Here is a 17,338-nt window from a genome sequence, read left to right on the forward strand (position 1 = left end):
TTAAAAATAATATAGTGTCTCAAGCAATCAGTTTTTGAATAATGCGCCATTCTATAAACCAACATAAGCCTTTTTGTTTTTATGTGGCTGCTGCGTCACGGGTGACGTATCGATGACGTTTTTCTACGAAAAGCCCAGGACATGAGGGTAAATTCGACTAGGAACCTGGTTTTTAGGTATAAACAGGTATTTCCTGTTGAATGAGCTACATAAACACCAGCCTATCAAGTGTAGCTTATGTTATGGAAAGGCCTATTCAAGCCTTCATGGAAGATCAAGGATGGCAATATTTTTAAAATTCATTTAAAATTGAGATTTGTTTGTTCGAAAATAACTTAACTAAAGTTTAAAATAAATATACGTAAATATGTTTTTCATAAAACAAAATATTTTCTTTAAAGTATCAAATTCGTCATTCTCTAGATATCACAAGTACATGTTTTATGAATAAACGTTCGATCATATTTCGTTCACGATAAGCGTAGATTAGCAATGCTGTCATTCTAAGTGAAATTCTTGGTACTAATAGAGTTAGTCGCGACGCGTTGATTTACTTAACATTTTTAATGTTATCTCGAGATATTTTTTGTCAACCTTAAGAAGTTAGGAACGAAATCAATTGGTATAACCATTTCATCGAAATATCAAATTTCTCATTTTGCTTTTTCCAAACGGTCCCTGTACCCGCCATTAATTTAATTAGCAGGGGCATTTTTAAACACAACCCTTATTTCTCGAGATATATCGGCACTTTTCAACTTTGAACCCTTGTTCAAGAGTTAAGATTAGAACTATCCTAGTGAGTATGTCAACTGCTCTCCGGAAAAAGCCAGATATTTCGTACGAGTCTGTTTGTAATTAGCAGCGTCTCGTTATTTTTCATCGCGCTAAGCTTGTCTAATCGGACTCGCATCGTAGGCGAATGTTCTGTTTCTCCAAATTAAGCTCCGAACTTCCAAAGTAAGAGTTTTTTAATTTATTATCTATGAACTTGCTTCGTTTCATCATTCAGTTCCGCTTTGTATAGCAAGGCTCTATGAGATAATTATTCGGTAACTCTAGTGCGAAAAGAGCAACCTTTAGAAGAACCATTAAATACAAGCCGCTAGAGACTTTAAAACGGTTTTGAAAGATCAAATTGTAAAATTTTATTGCCGAATGTATTTATCGTAAGCTTTTTAATACACTTAATGACAGCGAAATTGTTTAATTTGATCTTTCGAAATCGGTTTAAAACATTTCGTAAGTGTCTAGTGTGAACGAGGCTTTAGTGATATAAGAAAGAACTCACTGATTTCATTTTTATACGGAAAATTCAAAAGTCGTCTGCCAAATTCAACAGAGTAGTTAACACGACTGAATGTAGAAGGCGCTTTCTTTCCTAAAATAAGGTATCGTTTAATTTCACACGCGCCTCCTAAAAAAGAACAAATGCACGCGCGCGCTATCAACTTTAGGCTTACAAATAAAACTAACATAAACTCGAGACTATTTTATTCAGTGACTCGCGCATGCGCGTAGGTGAAGTAAGAAAAAGAGAGCGGAATTTATTGAAGCGGCTATTCTTCTTGTAAACTATCTAATTTGCAGTTTATTTTCTGTCGAATGATAGTTAAGACTCGTTACTGTTGTAATTACATAAATTATGAGCAAAAATATACGTAGAATGTATTTATCGTAAGCTTTTTAATACACTTAATGACACCGAAATTGTTTAATTTGATCTTTCGAAACCGGTTTAAAACATTTCGTAAGTGTCTAGTGTGAACGAGGCTTTATTGATATAAAAAAATCTTACTGATTTCATTTTTAATAAATCGACTAACCCTTTAGAAGGTACTAACGGAAAAAGTTAACAAATACAGTGAAGTAGCGAAATAAATTGTCTGGCAGGCATTCGCTTAGATTGTAAAATTTTAAAACGAAAAATTCTTAATAAGTTGAACATACGCCAAAGTAAGCTGAAACCAGTAAAAATAGTCTTGCCCAAGCCTGTGTTCTTTATCAATCAAAGAAAACGTTTTCATAGCGAGAGCCAGAATAATTTTTTCAGCTTTCCAGATATAACATGTTTATCTTAGCCCAAATTCTGAAAAGCTAGGGCTTGCGTTATGATTGAAGATATATTCCCAACAGAATAATTCAACAAACGATATTTCTACTAAGAAAAACTTAAAAATTATTTGTATTTACAGCGCGACCGGCAATTAAAAATACACCAGCAGTTGGATGGTAAACAAAGTTATGTTATAAATAATCTGCCAGATAAAAACCTCTTTCAAGGTAAAAAGACTTAATATAGAATATTTAAGAGAAGCCACGGAATTGAAAAACCTGTGCATATGGAAAATGGCGCAAATGGAGGGATTTTTTAACAATAGGTACTTTTGTTTTTTTGTGTTTTGTTTTGTTGTTTTTTGGTTTGTTATTTGTGAAGGATTACAGTAATGCAAAAAGTTTTAACCGCAAGTTATTATTTAAAAAGATATGATCAACGTAAAATTGCTACTTGCTAACAATTTTTACAACGGAAAATACGACATATTTCGAGATTTCTGTACGTGTTGGATAAAGTAGGACTGATGACGAAAAATAAAAAGGCCCAATTGCAAATCAGTACTAACTTATAAGGGTTGGGAATTTTTCCCGTATTTCAACGCATTTTACCCTTTTTTTAACCATACTATGTCATATTATATGTCTTCTGTGTGATGTTGACTTATACAACGTCGAATTTATTCTAAGTATTGGCGCCTGACGGCGCCGCGCACTCACTTCGCTCGAGCGCTGGGGGCGCGCGGCGCCTCCCCAACCCCATACTAAAAAAGCTATGGGCCATCTATAACGCAACCTAGAGGACAGTACCAAGCCTGACGCATCAAGTATCGTCAACCCGATATTAATCCAACTAACCTAATAATATAAATAACCTAACCTATTATCCGCGCCAAAACCCCTAAAATGCATTGAAATACGGCGAAAATACCGAAAATAAAAAAGTAAATTAGTATGTTTTGCATTTCCACATTTTATTTTTCGTCATCAGCCCCACGTTATCCACAACGCATTAAAATCTAGGAATTTAAAGAATCGTCCTAGGGAAAATTCACTGCAAAAGGCCAATGTTTAAAAATTCATATCTTTGTTAATCGCCGGGAGTAGTGGCTCACTCCTGTAATCCCAGGCGTCCGGGAGGCAGAGTTTGTGGAAGGCCGTGTGAGGACGACTACCAATCCCCCAACGGGTGGTCGGGATACTTCCGCTACGGGTGTCCCCACCCCTGTCCCCACGTATCCCCTCGTTGGCGTGGCCGGTACACATATCTCACCCTGATTAATCAGTTATTGTGTGTGTGCTGGTGTCTAAGGCCTCGGGTCGACACCGATGTTTGTGTATCTCAATAAAAAAAATATCTTTGTTAATATTCATTTCCGCCAAAAAAAAATAAAATTAAAATAATCCCCTGCTTGCCCTCTATCCAAAAAAATATATAAAAAAATCAGGTGGGGGGGCAGCTATTCTACACGTAACCCAAAATTGCTTTCAAGTAACAATTTTAAATTTATCATATCTTTCTAAATAATAAATTGTGGTTAAAACTTTTCGCATTACTGTAATCCTTGACCATTAATAAACAAAACCAAAAAAGGCGTATTAAAGTAGAAAACACATTTTCGGTTTGCACACGTTTTAAAAATTTAGTAATATCTTGTCGTTAAATCTAATTCGTTCTCAGTCCTACCTCATCCAACACGTACAAAAATCTCGAAATATGTCATATTTTCCGAGGTAAAAATTGATGGCAAGTAACAATTTTAAATTTATCATATCTTTCTAAATAATAAATTGCGGTTAAAACTTTTTGCATTATTGTAATCCTTGACAAATAATACATCTAAAAAAATAAACAAAACCTAAAAAAAAACAAAAGTACCTATTGTTAAAAATAGCCCAAATGGAAAATATCTGCGCGAGTGGAAAACCGCGCAAATGATAAACCGCACAAATGAAAACTATCTGCGCAAATAAAAACTGCGCATATGAAAAATGCGCAAATGAAACACGCTTTAATGGAAAACTGCGCAAATGGAAAACCGTGAAATTGCATATGCGGTTATGGGAACTGCGCAGTTGGCCCATTACCCAAACAAGTAGCGTTCAAAATAAAGGAACTAAAATTAAATATTGATCATTTTACTATAATATTAGAATTCGGCATATTTTGAGAGATTCATTAATATTTTAGCTAGGTTATTTGAGGTTAGGGGGTAAAGTTTGGTTAGGAGAGGTATGCTGTGTAGGATAAGATTAAATTAGTTGAGGTTAAAAAGGTTTAACTGACTTTCTTTAAAGGGATGGTGCAACGCCGATATAATCTTCTTTCTATCGATTCCTCTTCTATAATAATTTTCAAAAAGGATCGTCACTCAATATTATAGATAATATTCGAATTTTAATAAATTAAAAACTGCGGCGAAATCGAGCAAGAAAAATGGCTACCGTTTTTAGGCATGTATTTCAAACAGGCCGCGATTTGTTGTAGCGGCCAATGAATGGCGCCCGTATAATCCGCGAACGACAGCCAATGAACGGCGAGTTTCTCGGGGTCATGGTCTGTACATCTCCGGCTGTTTCTAAAATTGTTTTCTTTGCGTTTGATTCCCAGACAGATTTCATATTTAAATCGATTTAAAGTTAACATTGAGACACTTTGTATAGAGAAGAGCTGCTGGTAAGCTTCCGTGCCATATTTCAACGTCTTAAAAGGTTTTTACTCGCTAAATCTCTCTTATCTATCCTTCACGACCCAGGCTTATGGTTTATTTTACTTGTATAATTTTTTTTTTGTAAAATGGTTGAAGAAGTTGGAGTCCAGCCCTATAAATTTGAACCACTGTTAGCAGACCACCCCGAATACAATGATATTAATGATGAATATGATGGTAGTGGTAATGAAATAATAATAATAAATGAAACGAAAAGAAATGTTTTATTTACGTGTTTAGCAACAGTACCGAGGTACCTACAAGGTTAAACACGGGGGAGCGGAAAAGGGGAAATACAGATGAACGTAATTGTTAGTTACAAATAATTGAAGCAAGTGACGGTCATACCGAGACCTAAATAATAATAGTATTGGTAAGACTTAACATAAGCCTTGGTCGTGAAGGATAGATAAGATATTTAGCGAGTAAATACCTTTTAAAACGTCTTTTCTAAGTGAAAAAATATAATGGAAGAAAAAAAATTACGCTTCTTTGAGTTATTATAGCTATTTTATAAAATAAATTTATTTTTCAAAGTTTATCTCTCAAAAACTATCTTTCCATATTTAAAAAAATTAATAAAACGAAAAAGATAAATGATGGCCTTGCGAAACTAAGTCATTTTATTCACTCAATTCTTATTTAAGGAATATCTTAAATAAATTATTTATTTTATAAAATAACAGCACTTAAAGATAAACTTCTGTACGTCTTTTTCCAATAATTTATCTGACCCGCTTAATTTCTTAGCTTACTTGCAAATGAAATATATTTTCTATATAAGTAAGCAAAAGTGAATAAACAATATATAAAATTTTGGTGTGATTTAAAGTTATTTTATCGAATTTCATTTTTTTACTTTTCTGAATTAAAATATCTTTACAATTAACTAGAAGTAGAAAAACGGATAAAAATAACCGATTTTGGCAGTTATTTGAATAATAACGGATATTGCCGGCCACTATTTTACCCAACTGCCTAATTAAAAAAAGGCAGACATTTCGTGATAAGTTACTCGAAGTAATTGTCGTGTTTTCGTATACGCAAACAGTACGCGGAGATCACCCGTTATTTTACACGATTAGGATATTGTGTCCTCTCTACCCAACAACCATATGGATATTACGTGATAAATTACACGAAATGAGTGTCGTTTAGTCGTAAACGTAATCAGTACGTGGAGATCACGTGTAATTTTACACGACTAGGATATCGTGTCTTTTGTATCAAACAAATACGCGAAAATAAAGTGTATATTTACACGACTTTGAAATCTTGTGCTCTCAACCTCACAAACTCGCGAATATCACGTGTTAATTTACACAAGTGGGATATCGTGTTATAAAATACTAAAATTACACTTCTTTTACTCGTGTGAAATTTGACAACGTGTTTGGAACTAGAAATACCAAAATTACACCACAAATACACGTTCTATTGCTACCTGGGATGGCATTGATTGAAAACAAAAAATATTTTGGTATAAATATAAATTTAACTCTTTCAAAATAACTGCCTAATATGCGTTTTATGGCTCTAAGAAATAATAATAATTGAATCTTCTAATTTTTAAATTGTTTTTCAGACACTCGAAAAGAGAAAATGCTGCAGTGGATTCTGAAGTTTCTTTCTTTGACGCTGTTGTTAAATTTGCCTTTGATCATTGTTTGCCTAGACGACACTGATTATAATCTCGAAAGTAAGTTTCATAAAAATGTTTACTTTCAACTAGATCTACTTGCCTACGAGAATAATAAAATATATTAACCTTTCAAATATTATATAAAAATAAAATCTACGCTTATTTATTATTTATTTGTTTATTTATATAGCAACTACAAAGCCTCTAATATTATTTTGAGAAAAATGCAATGGCCGATTAAATTAAGACTCCCTGTAGAAATGCTTAATAAACGAATTACTGACAGATATACAAGATTCTATAAATTTTGGTGTTACAATCTGCTAATTCTTCCAGAACGTCATATGCAATCTTTGCATTTTTAATGAAATAATTGCTTTTTATTTCATGACATTGATTATTATCACACACAGGTTAATTTTTGTGTCTTTAAAATCTATTATTGTTGGATCTAAACTATCGGATATATTCTCAAAATATAACATCACGCTTGCAAAAAAACGAAAGCTTTCCACCGAAAAATTAGCAATTTTTTTTAATATTAAGCTTCGTGACATTTAAAAAACATCGTTGCTCTGGAAAATCCACTTGGGAACTACTGAAATGTGGATCTGTAACAATTATCCCTGACTTATTTTTTATAATACTTTATTGAGAAACGTAGTGACGTGTAGGTGCTTTAATAAAGACCCTTAATTTGTAATAGCAACTATGTAAACTTTGTTCGTCGATTTCTTTCAAAGAGTTGTACACATAATTTTTTAATGAAAAAAATGGCTTGATCTCAAAATGGCAGAAATGCCTTGAATCGGTAAGCTTAACTTCTCTTAAAAGACAGAACTCTTAAGAAAATTACTAATTTCTGCATTTAAAATTATAAAGATTTAAAATGTAGACTATTTCTATGAAACTCATAGTAACTGTTAGAAAAAATTGCACAATCACTCATCACTATGCCTTAATATGGAAAAAATTCAATGATTTCTTGTTTCACAATAGGTTGACCCAAAAATTTAAAATTCTTATAATGATGGCGCTTTTGGCAAGGTTAACGTGGAAATTAAACTCGTGGTCGCGAGACATGAGCTTTACTTTAAATGGGCAATGGCATAAAGGAGCGAGGATTTCTTCTCCTTCTCAAGAGCTGCTTCATTAATTTTCGTTTTCTTCCAAGAAGTTAAAGACGCTTTTTCTTTATCCCAGCCTTGAAAGTGCCACGATTTACGTCATATCAATTGAGGAAGGTTTTATTAAAGGAAATGTTTTTATGCCATGCTTATAAAAGATTGTGTTTTATATGGTGTTATTCATAAAAATAAGCTTACATTTGGTCGTAGTGATTTCAAAATATTATAATAATGCGACAGCGGACCCTATATCATCTTTATATAGCTGGCCAATAGGCACTAGCATAAATGGTTTTGGTCTACCCCAACTTGTTAAAATGTTCCAGGAAATACGTCATGCTATGGCTAAACTTAGGCCAGCCGCTATCAAAGTTGGCCGTGGTCTTTTATGAGTTATACGGGAAAGGTTACCTACGAACCTTAGGGGCCACTTCACTAAGCCTAGGTTAAAAACATGTTTTAAAATGCTAGTCTATTTTCGCTATTTCCAATTTTTTAGTCAACCAAATTATCAAAATATAATATAATAAATTAAGTTTGATAACTTAACCATGCTTTTGTTGTTTTTATCTGTTAAAACTTGTACAAATATTTAAAAAACAACTTAAATTACCACCAAATTTTATAAATAATTTTCTATAATAAAATCCCTAAAAGGTTAATTTTTAAAGATGGTGGATTTAACCAGTATGATGGAAGTCGTTGGCAAACAGTAAACATTCCTGCAATTTTAAAGCCTGGTGAATATATTTTTTACCGTATGATGGCGCTCACAGGTTACCCAAAAGAAATTTTACCCAGGTTGCCTTGAAATTTATGCTACCACCTATTATGCACCGGTTTGGTTTATTAGTTTTTCCAGGGGATTGTTAATTTCAGTCAAAGTTTTATTTTTATTATTTTCCTAGAGTTTACGGCGGACATTTAGTAGCTACTGCGTCTTTAAACCAGTTGTACTCTCATTCCACTTTCGGCGACCTCCCGTACGATAACCAACGAAACTGTTATTGGGTGATCAAATGTGACCAGGAAGGTGGCTGCTTTATCAAGTTGAAATTTTTGACGTTTGAGATGGAGTTTGACCAAAATTGCCAGTACGACTTCGTAGAGGTTTATGACGGACATGACGATTCGAAAAGGCTCTTGGGGCGATACTGTGGCAGTAGAGTATGCATCTTTTTTTATGAATATTACGATTTCTTATAGCTATCATTAAAAGTGTGGGCTTTTAAAAATGGTAAAAATTGAATCATGTAAAAGCCATTTTAAAAGTAAAAAAGTGATATTGTTTCTTTATAATTGACAGGCACTAAGAACCTCAATCCGCTTTCCTACTTTCGCTTTGAATCAGTTTTCTTTGCGAGTTCCCCCCCCCCTTTTGATTGGTCAAATCTGGCATTCAAACCGATTTAAAGTGGGTTTAAAGCTCTAGTGTGACCGTGACCAAGTGGTGTCACTGAAACGGCTCATATTCTGGTCCACTATTGCGCAATAAATTTTGTAAATAATATCATTTTTTTTTGTGTGAAAATGGACGTTTCATTAAAAAAGGGAATTAAAGCGTTTATTTCAAACTGTTAAAATGTGCAATATTCAGGGAGATTTTGGCGAATAACGTAATCAAAAATGTTCAATATCTTTGTTTGATTGTCAATATTGAGGGAATCTTGATTCACTAACAGTTTTAAAGCCTTTTAGTGTTAGCTGATTAAATGTTTTGTATTGAGGTTTTAACTTCAGAGAAATATCACCCGTGGTGTTTTTTTCTTGCAGGAACGCTACAGTGACATGGCAGTCCAATCAAAATGATTTATAGTGTACCAACATCATAAAAAATTTAGCTCAACTTAAGTTATATTGAATATTGCGAATTTCAACGTATGAATTACAAACAATGCGAGACACGGTGCCGCAATATGAATAAGGCCGAGTAGGCTGAAGCCTAGGAGCCCATTAAGAGCAAGGGTTGAGGGGTCCAAAGAAGCTCGACGCTATTAGTTAATATGGCACTGCAGAGAGATACCAGTTAAATGAAATGCGCTTTATATGACCGCTTATCGGTCATGGTTCATCCCCAAGCTATCATGGTCTGAGTCTTTGAGTCTTCCAAAACTATCGACGTGAAATAACGACCACAGATATTTTATCTCTGCCAAAGATGCTTGACTCCGTAAATAAATATAAAGATCCCTTTTCTCCCATTTCGTAAACAATAGGCCTCTATATGGTGTTTTACACTTTATATGGAAACTATTCCCTAACAATCAGTATGTCTATTGTTGCTGCGTTACTTTCCATTATTTCCTTATTTCAAAAATATAAATATTATTTATTTAATTTTGACTCAAATTTGTGCTCTCTGAAACAGTATGCATTTCGTAGTTTCGTTATTCGATTTAATTCCACAAATCACTGTTGACTGAATACGTTTCTTCAACAGATGAATTTGAAGAATACCCTAAATTTTGAAGCTTTGAACATGGAGCTAATATAAATCTGCTTTCAAGCTTCTTCTTCTTTCGTATCCTTTAATTTGATTTTCCGCGACCCATTTAAATATTTTCGAGGCATTTTAAATAATATAAAGTATCCTTATCCTAGTTAATATGACTTATAGCTTCGCTATAAGTCATATTAACTTATCGTTGGATTTAATTTATCCTTGCCAGTCTTTTAGTAGCGTATATACAGTTATTAAAATTGAACCTCTGTACTTATTTTTATTTTATAGAAGAGTCTGTATATCTACTCAGTGCATATATACTCTGGTCAACTGGGATGCAAATGGACATTTAGATTAGGAAAATTTAGTAGTAACGGGGTTATGGGACAAAGTAATAGTTTATTTATATATAATTAAATTTATAAATAAATAAATAAATAAAATAAAACTATATTCCGCGCCTCATAGCTTTTCTTATTATAAATTATATTACAATTAAAATTTTAGTAAAAAACGTAATAAACTGTCACGGAGTATAGTAATAGTTTATTTATTTATAAATTACATTAAAAGGTAGGGGTCATAGTAATAGTTTATTTATATATGAAGATTTTTATTCTAATTGGTCGTTTGCACAAATTTATTAAGCTGTCATAAAGCTATGATGAGCTTTACCCAATACTAGGCATCTAATTCGATTAATGATTTGAGGGGCCCCTGACATCTTCATTGCGGGGTTTGCGGGGACGCTATTTATACCACTGGCTGAGTGGGAACAACAGATTTTTAACTAGACAACGTCTTCGGATTAAAGCAGTTTATTAGAAACTTCGATCTAAGGTACCAATTTGGTTTTTAAATATGACGCTATTTGGAGACACGTGTGCAATAAACGTTTCTATAAAATACGGGAGGTCACAGTGGCGTAGACAAGGGACAGGGTTTCCGTGTCCAAACCCCCCCCCCTTGGGTCTACCTTTGACTGTACTAAATTTCCACCCCCTTCTCGACCCCCCTCTTAACATTCACATACTTCGACCCCCCCCCCCTTGAGGAATTTCTGGCTACGCCACTAGGAGGTCATGCGACAATATCTGAAACCCACGTGTAAAAGTCGTTTTCAAGTAAAGCACAAGCGCTCGTGATGCATATAAAAACATTTTATTCTTTTAATTTGTATGGTTTTATTTTATAGAAACCCCTATTCTGTAAAATGTTTTCATACTTTATCTACACAATCTTTGATAATACGTATCCGACCCTTGTAGGTTCCGCCCGAGCTCACCTCAACAGGAGATTCTTTGCTTCTCCGATTCCGTACCGACAGCTCCAATACTGCCAAAGGATTCTCAGCATCCTACCAAGAAGTGCAAGAAAGCGTCTGAAACTTCAAGGACCTCATGAAAGCCAAAATTAAATTTATTGCCAACATTTAAAATTTGCATCTAGACGTCCTACCTCTAAAGTCAGTTTATGTGAATGTGAAAAATTAAAAAAATTGTTTTTGTAATAATTCAATATATTTCTAAATACGCTCGTATAAGCTTCCTTCATATTTTTCTTATTTGACACTTGCATGTGGTAGTTAATTCTAAACACTCGGTTAATAATTAGCAATTATTCCTGTAAGCTTTGTCTTTCCCCTGAAGTCGAAGGGACCAAAATTATGTTATAATCACAATTTCATTTATTCATGCATATATTTTCTATAGTTAGTCTCGGATATATTTAGTTTCAGGAATAGAACAAACCCTCATTTAAGCCTATGGCCCAAGTAGTTGACCAAAATTCAGAACCCTTTTCGCTAGAGCTAACTAAATTCGTGGGAGTTTGCGTCACTCTTAAGATCGGGCTAAGTTATTCTGATTTGAAAAGTTAGTCTTTAATTGTAATTATTACTGCTAATAAAAAAACTTTACCCTATTTTGAAAAGTACTTTAAATTATTTATGTATTAATCATCATTTTATTTAATGCTTTTATTGAATGAAATGTAATTTCATCTTAAAATTTCCCTATTTTAGTGTATAATTTACATAATGAACGAAATATTTAAGGTTATTTAAGTTAGTTCATAGTTGGTATTAATTACTCGCAATTATCAATTTAATGCAAAAATTAAAAAGCTACTTATTATTATTTCTATTGATTATTTAATTACGGAAGTTAAATTGTAGATTGCTCTTCGTTTGATTCTGAGTAGTTGAATTCGCAAATAAATAAAGGTAAGCATATATTCGGGTAGCTAAGTTAGTAGAGCCAAGAATGTATTTATTTATACTCAGGGAGAATGAATATGTCGAGACTATCGACGGACACGTTGAACCCCTAACCGCGTCACGGTAAGGGGGTGGGGGAGGAAAAAAGGAGGCGGTCGTATTTTTGCGTCCTCGCTGCACCGTTAATCGCGTCGAAAAACGTAATTTTTAAGAACCAATGAGATTGCAGTATTATTTGATTTTATTAAAGCGGAGGAGCATACCGGGGGCTCCAACGAGTGGAATTAGAGAAACGATAAAAATAATCTCGACATATTCATTCTCCCTGAGTATAAATTAATACATTCTTGGTAGAGTGAATAGCAATTTTTCACCCATCCTGACATACTTTGTAGTAATGTTCTTTTCCATTTTCGGTGTCCCTCGCTTTCTGTTGACGTTGTGTGAGCAGAAAAGCAAGAATAAGCAATAATTCGAGCCTTATTTATAATTATATCTGGTGTAAGATAATATTAGACATACAACTTATTGCTAAACCATTTCCTATAAAAATTAAAAAAACAATAAATATTTGTTCACTGAACTGAGGTAAAGAATTACGTATGATATATTTTTCTATTCATTTTCACGCAAGTACTTTTATATGTAATGAATGCCATTTTATTTTCTAAATAGGGTGTATTAATTAATTAATAATAATTAATTAAACAATAAAGAAATTATTTATATTTTTTTCGGCAATAGATTTTTAACTTAAATAACAGTTTTTATCAAAAGATAAGTAAAACCATAGTTCTTAGTATATCATAATATGACCTTGAACTAATTTTGTACGTTAATATTCGACAGCAGTATCCTTTATTTTACTGAAATAATTTAATTTAATTAAATTTCGAATGCGCACGATAAATGAAACAACGTCAAGAGCCCCTAAAGTTTCCACATCGATTCTACGATTGACTCCTGGTTTATAAAGTGAAGATTTACATATGCCATTATCTTTTGTTAAGCTGTATTTATCACATTATAAAATGTGTATAGTTCCTTATAAATACGTACAATATTAATAAAACATAAAACTCAAGTTTTATAAAAGTTAAAGTTTTCGTACAAGAATATAAGCAATGAAAAATCTCGCTGAAAAATTGAGGAATTCAGTCTTTCTTATTCCGAGCGTACCTGGAATTTATGAAGACAACTGGTGCTCTTCGCATCGTTTCACTGGTCTCAAATGAAATAAAGCTACGCCTTTCGTTTTAATAGAGGAAACCAAGGGTGATGATGAAGTTCAATATTCATGGACGAAAAACATATATAATAGGACTTATAATACAGGGTGTCTTAATTTTTTTATTTATTTCAAAGAAAAATGCTGAAGAAGCCTTCAGTGGTGGGCTTCTTTAAGAGCTTCGTACAAATGAGAGATATAGACTGTATACAATAGTAATAACAAATAGCAGACAATAAAAAGCAAATATAATACAATAATAAAAGAAGGGGATGAGACTAAGTGGAATAGGTACTGTTACGGATCATGCGTTTGGGAGCGCATAAATGTCGCGGTATGACGTCTGAAAGTGGAACGACTCGAGATAGAAATAATATCCCGAGGCAAAGAGTTCCAATTATCTATAACATTAGAAGTTAAATGATTCTGACGGGTGGAAGAGAGAACACGGGATTTGTAAACTGTGAGAGAATGGCCGCGGGTGCGCGAGGAGTGAATGGTAAATAAATCCTTGAGGTTTAGCGTCAGGTTATTGTAAAAGAAATCATGGAGTAAACACAGATGATAAGACGATGACGGAGGTGAACAGGGTCAATGTGTAATATACGTATGTGGGAGGGGGCTGGCAGGTTTACTAAGGAATGGCGAAGTTTGGAGAATGCATTTTGCGCTTTTTGGAGAGCGAGGACGTCAGTTTTGAGATACGGTTTCCAAACCTGAGAGCAAAAGTCAATGTGGGGGGGGGGGGGGGGTGGGGGTGGTATAATGGAGTTAAATAATGTTTAAATAAGTTTTGGGGAGCGGAAAAAGAGGTTACGGCGCATAATGAAAAACAAACAAGATGGAACTACCCAAATGTTTTTACGCCTCCTGTTATTGTAATGATTGTACTGTCTGCTAAAAATGAATTTTTTTAGCCAAACCATTGTTTTATTATTACAAATTAAGTTTAAGAACAAAAACCATTTAAGAAGGAATTACAGAAAGTGTCTTATAAATAAGGTTCAATAATGCCACCGCCCGCTGCTATACATATCCGTACGCGATGAAGCATAATTTGGAAAGAACGAACGGACCATATCTGGAGTTACGAGTTGGAAAGCTGCAATGATTCTCTGGTGCAACTCGTCTTCGTTAGAGACTGGCGTCTTTTACACTTCCTCCTTGACGTATCCCCACATATAAAAGTCCAGCGGTGTCAAATCTGGGGACCTAGGAGGCCTTTGCGCTGGACCATTTTGGCCAATCCAACGCCTAGGGGACTCGGTGTTGAGATAATGTACCACACCTCTTTACTGGTGAGGAGTTGCACCGTCATGCAGTAATCAAAGGCGTGGGAGGTCAACTAAAGGCACATCTTCTAATGCTCACCCCATTAAGAAGATTCGGAAGAAAAAATGGTCGAATGACGCGATCTCCAAATAGACCTGGTCAGACGTTAAAGCGGAATCATACTTGATTGTGGTGAGGAAATCCCCAGTGCGGATTTTCATCGTTTTACATATGGTTATTCTGGCGGTTAAAATGGCCGTCTTTCCCAAAGGAGCACACGTCGGATGCCAGGATCAAACGGAGGAAATCTTCGTTTTCGTCCGCCCTGGTACTGAACCAGTTAAAGAAATCCAACCTACGTCGCTGATCACCATCGTGAAGTGCCAGATATAGTACTTTAACAAGTCGAAATCGGAGCAAGCCATTCTTGTACTTGCTCGAGGGTAAGCGAAAAAGTAGGCGATGACTGTTTCTTCCATATTATTTTTATGAATTCCAAGTCCGCGAAAGCTAGTATTCACACTGCCGTCATCTTCGAAGTCAGCAACAGCTCGGATAATAGTGTTGTGATTTGGTTGACGGTCAGGATATAACGTTTCAAACAACCGACTTGGTACACGCGCGTTTCGATGTCCATCACCGTAGTATAACTCAACCATCCAGGACCACTGTTCACGAGTATAACGATTCATATTTTTTACCGGAGTACGTTGAGATAATTATTTTAAAAAAAGCGGTGGCACTTTAAATACTAAAACGGAGCCACATTTGAGACGAAAAAGAAGTGCAAAAACGGCTTTCGGAAATTCAGTTGGCATAAATTAGACATTTTTTTAAACCTCGTAAGACCTACTTTTTCTTGTTGAATAAAAAACACCAGTCTATTGTCCCTAGAAAACGTGTGCCGGGTCCAATTGTACTTCCTTCAATTTTTTCTAAAACTTAATTTGTAATAATAAAACAATGATTGGCTCAAAATTTTAATTTTTAACAGACAATACAATCATTACGATTACGTGAGGCGTAAAAACATTTGGGTAGTACCGAATGGTTTGTTTTTCATGACCAATTATTTCAGTGACGAAATGTCAGATTTCCACCATTCCAATTCTATTATAGGTTTTCGAGTATGCTCTACAACTTGCTTATAGAAACTTTTCGGCTACCAAAACCTTACACTTCAAAAGCTATGAAAAATTTCACGATTTTTCTGAAATTTACAAATCACAACGATCTCCACCGAGAGAGTACAATCCGAAAATGTCACATTTCTAGAAAGTATAGTTTTGATAAAAATGCCTGGGCCGATCAAATGAAGACACCCTGTATACAGGTTGTTTCGAATGGTTCGGTCCAGCCATTTTTCTTAAAATCTATTTAATATAAAATACTTAAGTTTTCAGGGTTTTTATTATGGGTAAAGGGGTTTTTTAAACTGAAAATTTTCAAAAAATTAACAAACTTTCGCAATAGTTTTTTATGACAACATACGTTTAAATATTTTAATGAATAATAGTTATAACAAGGATGGTTTAATTCTTCTACTTTCAGCCGCAGTGCAGCTATCAGCACGATGATGCATATAATGAAACGCGCTCTGAATATTATCACGAGATACCAGATGAAAGCTTGAATTATTTTTCCGTTTAAATCCCGTGGGTTTTTAAAAGGCGTCCACTCAGAGAGAAAAAAGTAGTTTCAACAGTAATCAATAATGTAAAATATACAAATCCTTTCGTATTATATAGTTCACTTCACATTACTGTGGTTTTTACAAGTCCATCCCTTACTTCTTAAAACAAGCGGTTGTAATTGGTTTTTAACTTTTACTAACTGTAAATAAAAAATGAGCATTCGTATTTTTTCCATGTAATTACTAGTAATTCTTACATGGGCATGGTTAGTAAGTTAACACAACCAAAGACTAAATGTTACAACTTTCATTTTGACTTTACATAAGATCTGTAATACATAATTACAGATTATAATTGTTGTTTTCAACGACTAATTCTTGTTTTTGTAACTGGGCTAGCATTATTTAGATATTAATGTATATTCACACTAAATATTACCTCATAGTACGTATTTTATACTAAATGAATACTAGTAAAATGACTATATTACTTTTTTTAAAAAAACAAACAAAAAATATTTTTAAATTTTTACACGGTAAAGCTCTTTTTACATTAAGTCTGTAGACAGTGGTGTAACTAAGGACCCGCAGAGCCCGCGACCGCCCGGGGCCCATGACAAATAGGAGGCCGTTTCGTTTTAAGGGCCCACTAAAGAAGGTCAATTGGGGGGGGGGGGGGGGGCGTGCAAATCTAAACGATTGAAAACGCTATGAATAGGCTCGAGGGGAAGGGGGTGCAAAATCTTCATAACAAATAAAAGGGCTCTGAATGAATGAATGAATGAATGAATGAATGAATATTTATGAACTCTTTGCAAGAAACAAATCCCTTTGTAACAGGGAGGAATTAACATTACACTGAATCCGCAAGTTTTAGACCAAAATTCATCAAAATAAACAGGAAGTAAATCATATGTTTAGACTAAAAATAGACATTAATACACAGAGTTAAAAATTAATATCTTGATATCTTGTGGGGGGGGGGGGACAAAATTTATCAATACGCCAC

General features: G+C 34.1%; 1 protein-coding gene across 2 annotated transcripts; it reads left to right on the top strand.

The window, feature by feature from the left end:
- The first annotated feature begins 899 nt into the window (after positions 1 to 899).
- LOC149957239 (tumor necrosis factor-inducible gene 6 protein-like) lies at positions 900 to 11,567 on the top strand. 2 transcript variants are annotated; one of them, XM_090164755.1, is made up of 4 exons: positions 900 to 960; positions 6,352 to 6,465; positions 8,444 to 8,702; positions 11,247 to 11,567. In XM_090164755.1, the coding sequence occupies exons 3-4, from the start codon at positions 8,607 to 8,609 to the stop codon at positions 11,361 to 11,363; spliced, it is 213 nt and encodes a 70-aa protein (XP_090020881.1). In that variant the 5' UTR covers positions 900 to 960; positions 6,352 to 6,465; positions 8,444 to 8,606; the 3' UTR covers positions 11,364 to 11,567. The 2 variants fall into 2 exon arrangements, with proteins under 2 accessions (XP_090020881.1, XP_090020880.1); XM_090164754.1 differs by lacking the exon at positions 900 to 960 and adding an exon at positions 4,647 to 4,732.
- The last annotated feature ends 5,771 nt before the right edge of the window (positions 11,568 to 17,338 follow it).

The sequence above is a fragment of the Leiobunum rupestre genome, chromosome 2 (assembly GCF_980474605.1).
Source record: "Leiobunum rupestre chromosome 2, qqLeiRupe1.1.hap1, whole genome shotgun sequence".
Classification (NCBI taxonomy): domain Eukaryota; kingdom Metazoa; phylum Arthropoda; class Arachnida; order Opiliones; family Sclerosomatidae; genus Leiobunum; species Leiobunum rupestre.